This window comes from Cynara cardunculus, assembly GCF_001531365.2.
Source record: "Cynara cardunculus var. scolymus isolate 2C chromosome LG 15, CcrdV1, whole genome shotgun sequence".
NCBI classification, from domain to species: domain Eukaryota; kingdom Viridiplantae; phylum Streptophyta; class Magnoliopsida; order Asterales; family Asteraceae; genus Cynara; species Cynara cardunculus.
In genome coordinates, this window is record NC_037542.1 from 14,897,775 (window position 1) to 14,909,494 (window position 11,720).

General features: G+C 36.8%; 1 protein-coding gene across 1 annotated transcript; it reads right to left on the minus strand.

Annotated features, from left to right (window-relative positions):
- Positions 1-568: 568 nt before the first annotated feature.
- LOC112528696 (probable serine/threonine-protein phosphatase 2A regulatory subunit B'' subunit TON2) lies at positions 569-8,159 on the minus strand. Its single transcript, XM_025139716.1, has 12 exons — positions 8,033-8,159; positions 6,660-6,751; positions 6,187-6,249; positions 5,876-5,974; positions 5,312-5,470; positions 4,861-4,932; positions 4,293-4,425; positions 4,016-4,080; positions 3,157-3,229; positions 2,219-2,320; positions 1,729-1,921; positions 569-878 (listed from the first exon to the last, which is right to left on the minus strand). The coding sequence occupies exons 1-12, from the start codon at positions 8,157-8,159 to the stop codon at positions 626-628; spliced, it is 1,431 nt and encodes a 476-aa protein (XP_024995484.1). The 3' UTR covers positions 569-625.
- Between the last annotated feature and the right edge of the window lie 3,561 nt (positions 8,160-11,720).

Consider the following 11,720-nt stretch of genomic DNA (forward strand, 5'->3'; position numbering starts at 1 on the left):
AATAATTAGAATTGGCTTAACCAAACCATACCAAACAAAATAAACCACCTGAAAGTGAGGTATGGGGAGTGCACGTCTTATCAATTACATTCTTGTATAAGCGGAACATCTTCGGAAAACATCCCTCCAAACATGAGAGCTTAAATCAGAAGGAAATAGACCTGACGCCACATCTTATTGGCTAAACTTTTCGGAAGCCTATTTGCCTCTCAAAACCCAATCCTACTAAAAATCGGTCACTACAGTCATATGCTCCTAAGAACCCCTATTAGAATTAATGAACTCGGAAATGTCTAAAACTGTCATGTGCATCCTCGGTTGGTCAACCAACGTTCTCCTAGGCCTATCCCTCCATCTCACCCACAACCGTCACACTTTCCACTTCCCTCACCGGTGGTCTAAACTATCTCCGGCAAACATGCTCAAACCACCTCAATCTCCCCTCCCTCTTAGTTTATCTGTGATAAGCGTAACCCCTAACTCCGATCTGAAAAACTTTTACTTTATTAAATCATTAGAATTTGCTAAACACGTCAAAAGTAATTATTACAACTTGAAAATTCAAACAACCGATGCATACCCGAACACCCATTAACCAATGATTTGCATTTTAGGCGATATAAAACTAGTTGCGAGTCATATCAATATCGAGTGGTTCTTCGTCCTCTTGAAGAAGGTTTTCTCTATTGTCATGAGCCCAGAAGCCACGGACATCTATGAGTATACTCGCTATGGTACCACCTTGTTTGCAGGCCAACATATCGGAGAGTGTGATTCTTAGAGGATCAGCCGGTCTCACCATATCCCATATTTCATCACGAACATCCTCCGTGCATAATTCGTAATTTCCTACCTGGATCCATTTCTCACGCACGTACCTGCATGATTCATCCAAAAACACGAAAACCGTTTTGCCACTGGTTAGTTGGTACCCTATTTGGATTTGGAGAAGGCGTGTCTTCTCTAGTTAGTTTTTATATAACACAATAAGGGCAAGTTCAAATGAGAACTGTAAATATTTGAGAATCGGTGAACCAACTATTCCTGTTTTATTCATGATGAATGTCATGATAGATATTCATAATAAAAATACATTATATTCATTATGACAATGCACGATGATTTGTGAAAATCCATGATTATTCAAGGTTATTCATCATGAATAATACATGAAGTATTCAAATTTTCATGGTTCTCATTTGAACCAACTATTCCTGTTTTATTCATGATGAATGTCGTGAGAGATATTCATAATGAAAATACATGATATTCATCATAAAAATGCATTATATTCATGATGAAGATGCATGATGAATTATGAAAATCCATGATTATTCAAGGATATTCATCATGAATAATACATGAAATTTCAAATTTTCATGGTTTCTATTTGGACCAACTATTCCTGTTTTATTCATGATGAATGTCGTGATAGATATTAATATTCATAATGAAAATACATGATTTCATCGTAAAAATGCATTATATTCATGATGAAAATGCATTATATCCATACTTAAAATGCATGATGAATTATGAAAATCCATGGTTATTCATCGTGAATTATACAAGAAGTTTTAAAAATATTTATGGTTCTCATTTGAATTCCCCCTAGCATAATATAGAGGATTCAAACCATAAAATATATGTAGTAGAAAACCCAAACAAACCCATTATATCTCACCCAGAGGCAGGATCTGGGAAGGGTAGGATGTATTCCGGCCTTACCTAAATAGAATATGAATATCAGCGGCTGTAAGGTATCCTCTTCCATGCAGATCAAGACACCGGAATAGATATGTTAACCCTTCCGGGGTATCTTTGTTCTCTAGGGCAAGAACGAAATCAAGAAAACTCTCAAAGTCCATCTCCCAAGCAAGACCGATTACAGTTTTGCCATGGCGGACATGCTCATCAAAAGCTTCACGACCAAAAACGAGAAGATAAGAAGACATTTATGCCAAATCATAAGAACCAGACCAAACCAAACGAATCCAGCATATCCCAATCGAAAGCAAGGTCTTGGGGGGTGGGGTAAATGTACACATAGACGTGTCCTCTGTCCCAAAGGGTAGAGCAACTATTTTCGTGAAGACCCTGACTTGTGCAAAACCATATGTGTATATAACGGCATAGAAGGAGAATCTACCAGTTCTCCAAAATTATTAGTTCCTGAAAATGTGGCACATTTTTTCGGCATTTATGCAAGAATGATTACCTCTCTCAATAAAAATATCCGTCAGGGACCCCTCTGCATAAGCTCGAAGTTCGTCCTTGCCTAATGTGCCATTTGTGTCTTTATCAAGATCCAGAAACGTATCTGTCCATAATCATATGAATCATAAGCCAGAGACAACAGCCAAATTTCTATACAGTTTCATTTAAAAAGATGCAACATTTGTACGACAATCTGTCCCATATTAGCTATGCGAACGGAACCTAAAATCCTAAAATTGATTAGGAACCTGGGAACCGCCCACAGTGTGACACATGGCATATTCATAAAAAATAAGGATGTGTTATTCATCATAAATGCTGGGGAGGTTCGGTTGGAAACCTGAGATTGATTAGGATCCCAGGAACCGCCCACAGCGTGAAACATGACATATTCATCAGAAATATGGACGTGTTATTCATCATAAATGCTGTAACATATTCATCAAATGAATGTGTGATTCATGATGAGTTACACTTCCATATTCATCATGAATGTCAGAATGTATGATTCATGATGAATAACCTATGTTATTCATGATGAATATTCATCTTAAATATGATATTTATGATGAATATGTTATTCATGATGACTATTCATCCTGAAGAGGAACGTGTGGCGCATTGTGGACGGCTCTCGGGTTCCTAATCAAGTTTGGGTTCCTAAAGGAACTTCCCTCTAGCTATGCAATACCAACTCCATAAGGGAAACCTCGAGGGTCAACTCAACCGGCAAATAAAGGCTAGGCCTTGGGGATCCTCCCCATAGGTCGCCAGTTCAAGTCTCCTTGGGGCCACTGGGATTTCCTGGCTGTTATCTTTAGGGCCCATGGGATTAGTCGAGGTGCGTGTAAGCTAGCCCGGACATCCATAAATATCCAAAAATAAAAAGATAAATGAAGCACCATATGTGTGTTGAAATCAGATATTAGATGAGCTCACCACATATACGCTGTGCAGATGCTACTGAAAACCAGTTATCATTCTGGTCAGTATCACCTTCTCCATCATTTTCCTATTATGATTAACATCGAGAAAAATCCACCAAGCAAACATTTAGGAACTAATGGAAAATTTGCCATAAAGATCGACATTATGAAAGCACAAAGGTTCGCAAGAATACAGATTAAAGGTAGCATGAATGTATCAAACTATTATTACTCGCTTCATACTACAGTAAGCAGAAGACCAAATTTAGCACACTTTTATGTGCTCCTCTGTGCATTTATATGAAACTTTTGGGGAATACACACACACACACATATATGCATATATATACTATACATGGGGTAGGTTCATTTAGGAACCTTAAATATTTAAGGAACCCAAGAACCACCTATTTTGTGTTGTATTCATGATGAATAAACGTGATAAATATTCATGATGAATGTCGTGACAGATATTCATGATGAATGTCGTGACAGATATTCATGATGAATAATATTCATTATTATAAAAGGTTATTCATCATGAATACTACATAAAATAGGTGGTTCCTAGGTTCCTAAATGAACCTTCCTCTACTATATATGTGTGTGTGAGAGAGAGAAAGAGACTGTAGTTTTCGTAGTAAACAGCGAATCCTTTTCATCGTGACCATTTAACATTTGTGAAATGAACCAATTTCACACACTATTCTGTGTAAAGAATGATCCTTTTCTCCTACTTGAATAGTAACTCTGCATCTTTGGACTTACAATTATTTACAATGAATAACAAGAAGTCCATTCACAATGAATATCATTTGGTGCGGAAGATCAGAATTTCAAATTCCAGAAAGAAAGGATTCAGTTGACAATACCTGGTGCAGTTCCATTAGTTCTTGAAGACAATTGCTGAGCAAAATCTTCTTTATGCAAGCCTTCCCTGTGAATAAAATAATTCCTCAAAGATGAACACTGAAAATCCCTAGAGACAAAGAACGCTGCAAAATTGAAGAAATGGATATAAGGGGAACGTAAAGACTACATGGTCTAAACCATATTTTCTTTTTGTAACGGTTCAAACTTGCGAAAGACTATCTTGAACGATCCCATAGGTCCCAAAATACCAGAATCCAAAAGGAAAAAGAAACAAACCTCGCCTACTGGGGTCACAAAAGAAGAAGAATTTGTGTGCAGCTATGTGGCAATACATTTGAACAAATGCTGCAGGCATATCGCGGAGCTGAGCCAAGTTAGGAATAAGACCTCTTATATAAGCCTCCATTTCCTGGCAGCAAGTTTAAATAAGGGCCTGTTTGTTAGCAGCTTAATTAGCGGAATGGGACTCACAGCTTATTCGGTCAGCTATACATGATTGTTTGGTAGTGGCTTGATGATATAAAAAGCGTCTTATTCAGTATGCTCTAGGGGGAGTTTTATGTAGAAAGCCAAGTTTCTTTTTTCCAAACCTGCCCCTCCAAATTAAAGAACACATTACTTCCGTCTATGAAAAAACCCTCTCAAACTAAAACCTTCTCAATCTATACAGACAGATTAATCCACACAGACCACTCTATTCCTATAGGACTTAATGAAAAACCAACCAAACAACCGTAAGATTTTCTTATGATGTTTACAAAAAACAAAATAAAGCCAAAGTTTTGAAAGAAACAAGATTATTTTCGAGTAATTCATTAGGAACAAACTATGGCGAGGTACGTACATGAGGTTGAAGGAAACCATCAGAATCCTCATCAAGTTCACTCATATCGATTCTGGCCTGAGTAAGAGAAACCTGTATGTATAGGAAGACACAAATTATTGCAATGGGGGTGAAAAAAGAATATGTATCTACATATTTTTATGTGGGTGCAGTTCAAATAAGAAGGCTAAATATCGTGAGAAGGTAAGAAAGAAAGGTTCATATGTGAATCACTGAAAAAATCCAAAAAAAAATCTAGGCGTTACATATTATTCATATGAGTTCACATATGCATATTCCAATGGATTTTTTCAATGATTCACATATGAATCTTCCCTTCTTACATTCTCACGATATTTAGCATTCTCATTTGAACCTCCCACTGTTGTATGTCGTACCTATCTATATAATCTTCCCATTCAAATAGTGTTAAAAAGAATAAAAGAGATAAACCCTGGAAAAAAAACTTCACCGTGCGCATCGCGTACAGATAAAAAGATAGAATGGAAATTCTTCCTGATTCATCTTTTTCAAACTTCATAAAATTTGAAGGGTTGAAGAAACGACGACACTTTGAGCCAATTTGTTCAGTACATAGAGACGCAATTTGGCAGAAGTCTTCGTAACCCACCTACATTGGTTGAACCAAGAGAAATAAGGAACCGGTATATTATAGATAAGTAAACAAAGAGTGGCTAAGATTCCATATATGTAAATGATATCAAAATGATCACAAAAAAGATCAAAAATAATAAAACTACAGTGATAACAAGCCTTTTAACCACAAGGTTTGGTAGCATGGTGGATAAAGACAAGTGGATGATAAAATCAACTAGGGTTCGAATCCTAAAATCAACTAGGGTTCGAATCCTGCTTCTACATATGCGCTTGTGGCCACTATGAGATTTACCTCAGGGCTGTGGGCGAAGCCTAAAGTCGCGACTGGCAGTGGGATTAGTCTGGGCGAAGCCTAGGATCACCCACTACCAAAAAAATGCTAAATTTAGCAAATATATGTGAGAGTTTGAAAAGTTACCCTTTCGGAACCAGTGGCTTCATCAACCACACAATTTTCTCTTAAGCAAAGCCACATAGCATCCAAATCATCGGCGTCTAGCAAAATATCAGATTGCTTCTGCATCAACAAACGGTAAGCGATTATATATCTCTAAACCCCGCTACAACAAGAAACAAACCAGAAACTAACGGTAAATGAATTTGACATCTTTGCTGTTTGAGATAAACAAACAAGAGTTGATACATATTAAGGAAATAATTCTCAATCCGTTATGGTCAAGGTGTTATTATAGCATGAGACTCTTTTCTCTGCAAAGTGGAGGCAGGTACCTTTAGAAAACGATATTTTGCCAACCTCTGAACCGTATGGCTAATGGAACCATCCTCGGGTTTCTGAACGAAAAAGATCACAAATTTATCAAAAACTGGCCAAACAATGGTGATCAAAACCTTCTTATAGAAACTTAGGGCCGTTTACCAAACATTTATCCGGTAAGCGTTCATCGGTAAAATTTAACACTACCACTTACATACCAGGTAAGACTTTAGTCCACCAAAACGACATCGTATGCAAAAGTTTACCCAGTAAGCGCTTACCATGGTAAGAGTCGTCTCCCTCACTTACCAGGTAAGACTCTCGGTCCTTGTCTCCCTCTCCCTCTTACCGGGTAAGATTCTTGGTCCTTACCATATTCATCCTGTAAGGTAATGTGACTTAGTAAGCGCTTACCCGGGTAAGCGTTTGGTAAACGGCCCCTTAAAGACTGTGGACTAACAAGAAAGCAAACAATGGTGATCAAAACCTTCTTATAGAAACTTGGGATTATGCCAGCTTCTGCATTCTTTCGATGCTTCTCCTTGAAAATATTAAGCAAAATTCTTCTTATTTCAAGTTCTGCAAGGAAATACGAGATTTACCAGATGAAAATAACATAAACAGGTACATTTGTTTTAGGAACCACTAAATGAGTCACTAATAGAATACGTGGAACCCAAATATTAATCTCCAAAAGAGCCCTTGAGAAGAGAAAGAAGGTTCCAACATATAAAGAGAAATGCTCCAAGTCTAGCATATGAGGGACTCTAACACACTGTAATGGACGCTAGACAGACACATTGTCCCAGAGTGTCGTGAAAGGGCTAGACAAGTACATATTGCCACCGAGAGTCTAGTTGCTCTAGATCTTGGCTCTAAGACCTTGCTTTGCTATCATGTTAGAATATGTGGAACCATTAGTTATTCTCCAACCAACCCTTGAGGAGATAAGGGATATGATCCAATTCTAGTTGTGGGACTTGGGGTGTTTGGTTTGATGGAATGGTTTTCAGGGATTTGGATTGCGTAAAGAGATTCGGAATCTGAGGGATTTGGATTTGAAAGAATTTGGAATTTTGGTGTGTTTGGTCCGCAGGATTCAGAATGGAATTGGATTCCATCCTCTATAAATAATTTATAAAAGCAAATTACAAATAATTATAAAAATAATTAAATTATATTTTTCTTAATTGATTATTACAAAATAAATGTTTTAACATTTTATAAAACATTATTGTAGAGATCCCTTGAAATATCAAGCACCCCCGATTTCAAAATCCTAAGTTTGTTTCAAATCCAGGAAATCCTTCAAACCAAACATGAGATTGGAAATTTATAATGAAATTCAATTCCAAATTCTCAGAATCCAATCCAATCCTCCAAACCAAACAAAACAGGACCTAAGGGGGCATTTGGTTTGACGGAATGGTTTGGAAGGATTTGGATTTTGTTGAGGGGATTGGAATTTCATGGAGGGATTATATACAAATCCTTCAAAATTACTTGAAATCCCAACCATCCATGGGACTTCAAAATCCTATGTTTCAAAGAAATAAGATGATTTCAAATCCCAACAATCCTACAAACCAAACGGGACCCAACGGACCCAAGAATCGCCATAGCCTTGTTTCATGAATGCAGAAGACAAACAAAACCCACAATCACGAAAAAACCAATGAACAAATATATCAAAATGGATGTATAATAAAGTGTGTATGCCACATTGTTGATTATTGATTCAAATCAAAGCACACAAACACCAAATTGACAGATCCTAAAAGGCATATTTATCCATTTAATGGCGAATAGAGATTAACCAATAACATAATTAGGGATAACTGATAAGAACTTTTACAATACCCATCATAGCTTCAGAGCTAATGCCAGGATCCGATTTGATGTACCGACGAAGGTTACGAACCCACAACATGGAAGACACCACCGATGATTCATCATAGCCTTCGTCCTCATCCATACTACTATACATTTAAGGTTACTGTATGTATATTATGATCTTAGAGATAGAGAAACAAAACCCTGAAATTTTTATAACACTCGAAAAAACCAGATACCGGAAAACAAACCGTCGGCGATATTGTGATATTTTCCGGTGAATATGGAAACGGTAAAAAGTGAAGCGATTGTGTTGATCTGATCATACCCTCCGAAATTGTCGGAATTGTGTAAGGGGTTACCTTCAATCCATGTGGAAGGTCTTCAACCATTGATCATTCGTAACAAAATCAGTTTTTGTAGCAGTGATTTTGGAGCAAATGAACTTAGTTTTTAATTAAAATCATGAGAAAAATCTTGTGATTTTGCTGTTTCATCGAGGGTTTCCAGCAGGTAATTGAATTACCAAAGACGACGGATGTTAATGGCGTTTGACATAATGTTTTTTCGCATGTATTTATTAACATAAAAATTTACTTAAATCAAAAAAAATATAAACAAAATTAAATCAAGCTCTTATCCTCACCGATAAAATTTAACATGTCCACTTAACTTATCAGATAAGATTTTAATCTATTAAAAAGGCAACATATACAACATTTTTATCTGGTAAATATTTATCGGGTAAGACTCTTGGTCAATATCATCATTCGTACCAAACACAGGACAAACAATTAGTCCCGTCCCGTTCCGTCCCGTCCTGTCTTGTCCAGTCTGCATACCAAACACTACCTTAAGGTAGATCAAAGGTCCACAAAGTCGTCTGATTTGTTTTTAGCCGAAGTTCATTGTTTCAAGAGATTGTCAAAGTTTTTTGGTTGATTTCAGTTAGGCATGGAGAATGCGTTGGGGACCTCATTCCCCATCCCCAATCCCAATCTCTGTCCCCGTTTCCGTTTCTCCAGCTGAATATGATCACATTCACATCTTTGTCCCAAACAGGGGAATCGAGAACTTTTTTTCCGTTTATGTGAGATATTTTAAACCAAATGTATAAAACACCATATTCATTCAGTAATGATTCGTGTTTATATCTCGTATTTTTCTAAAATTCTGCTTTTATAAAGTATATCAAATATTTAATGTGAACTAAATCACAATATCGTACGTAATTGTTTGATCAAACGCTTTCGGCTTTCCATTTTTTTATCTAAAAAAACGTAACACAAGTAATAAATTATACACAAGCCAGGAATCATGTTACTCGGCTTCGTCTTCATCTCCGGTTTTTAATTATTGAGGATCCCCGTTCCCTCCCTGGTCCACGGTTTTGCGGGGAAACCACCTCATCATCAGGGGTGGATACATTAGGTTAACCAATGGGGCTGATCTCATTCTCATGCCTAATTTTGAGGAATTTTTAAGTTTTTTGATCAATTTCGAAAGACTTTTTGGTTTTTTGATCGACTTCAAGGTGCTTTTTCGGGTATTTGGTTGATGTTCCTATATTTTCTGATATCCTAAAGCACCATCAAAGTTTAGTTGGTGCACCTATTATACCTCAAAAGGATTATTTTGTGGAAAAAGTCGAGCGGGTCCACAGGAGGCAGAGATGGCCAAATAGGCCCCGTAAAGGACTGGGACCGGCCTGGCTAGGACCATTTGGGACCGTCGGTTAAGAACTAGTTACACTTTTCATCAAAAAAACAAGGCCGGGCTCGGTTATGGGCCCAATTTTTTCAAAAAAAATGTTACGTTTTTTATAACCATTGGAATAGTCATATGACCGTTTTTTCTTTTATTTTTTGACCATTTTTTTGTGCCATTGACCCTTTTATCATGTGGTATAATCACTTGTATCCTATGGATGGTTTTTTAAATATGTAAAAGATTTCTTAGTTCTTAATGGATTGTCGTTCTCGTTTAGGCAGTTAACGCACATAACGGTGCGCATCGTGTTTCGGCAAGGATCTATATAGTTTTGGATTTAAACTACAAATGTGGTCCATGTGGTTTATCGTTTGTAAAGCTTTTGGTCCATATAGTTTAAAATTTACAATTTTGCCTTTGTAGTATTGCAAAAACGACCAGATTTGGTCTCTCGTTTTAACGATCGTTAGAAGAACCTATTAGTTCAAGGGTATTTTAGACTTTTTGTACTTTTAGCAAATTTTTCTTTAATAAGTATGTAAATTACATAGACCAAAAATGTAATTTTCTATAGTATATTAAATTATATAATACATAAAATATTTATATAATATATTTATACATGTATAGATATATACATAGCAACAACAGAAGAACAAAAAAACATCTTGACCGACCAAAACATGAACGTTGGCCACAAACTCGCAGTCGGTGTCCATCATCCCTCCCGCCTCCTCTCCTATGTTTTTCTTCTGCCATAAACACCAACGATGATTACACAATATATAGTCACGAGGATTACACCCCCTCCTATGGTCTCTCTCTCTCTCTCTACAATTCCCTCATGATTAATGCCCTCCTTCGATCTCTCTCTACAACTCCGACATCAGGTACACCCTACAAAATTGAAATAATACCCGTGATTTACAGTGGGTAGGTGGGTGTACAACAACCAGGGGGTTAAGGTTTTAGGTTAGTTTCATCTTTTAGAAATCGACGGGAATAGTGGATGATGAAAAAGCTATCAAAATCGATATGTTTCTTACTTCTAGTTCACTATTTTTTAGATTTGTAGGATTTTCTATTTAGGGTTTGAGGTTATTGTCTTTTAATTTAAGATCTGAGTTTAATTTTGAGATCTAAATTTGGGTTTGATTTTGGATTTGATTTAGATTTTAGGGTTAGATTTCTAGTGGTGGATAATGGTGGTGATGAGGATGGTCTGGAGTATAGATGGCCAAATGGGCCCCGGCCCGGTCCGTAACCGCCGGAGGACCGGAACCGGGACCAGAGAGGGACCGGGACCGGTATGGACCGCCGGTTATGGATTTTAACGTTTTTTAGGATCGAGACCGGTTATGTAACCGGTTATAGGACCGGCCCGGCCCGACCCGGTCAACAAAAGTCAACGTGTATATATATAACAAAACGTATTTATAAAATTAAACGCATATATATATATATATATATATATATAACAAAACATATTTTTAAACGTATTTATATAAAACATATTAAAAATAACATATTACAAACATATTAATAACATATTAAAAATAACATATTACAAACATATTAATAACATATTAAAAATAAATACGTTTAAAAATATGTTTTGTTATATATATATATATATATAAATTTATTAATTACCAAAAATTTGAAAAAAAAWATATTTTTTTTGCAAAGGACCGGCCGTAACCGGTTATGGGACCGGAACCGGGACCGGACGGCGTAACCGGTTATGGGCAAGCTTGACCGGTTATAGTGTTTTTCATCGGAACCGGGACCGGAACCGAGACCGGTTATCGAGGGACCGGTTATAGACGGTTTTTGTCCTGATTAGGACCGGCCGTAACCGGTTAAGGCCCGGCCCGGGACCCATTTTTGGCCATCTCTAGTTTGGAGGGATGTGTGATCAAATTAATGATAAAAAAGTATTTAATAAAATAATAAGAAACAAGCCAAAAAGAAAAAAAAGAGCCAAAAAACAGTAATACAATTT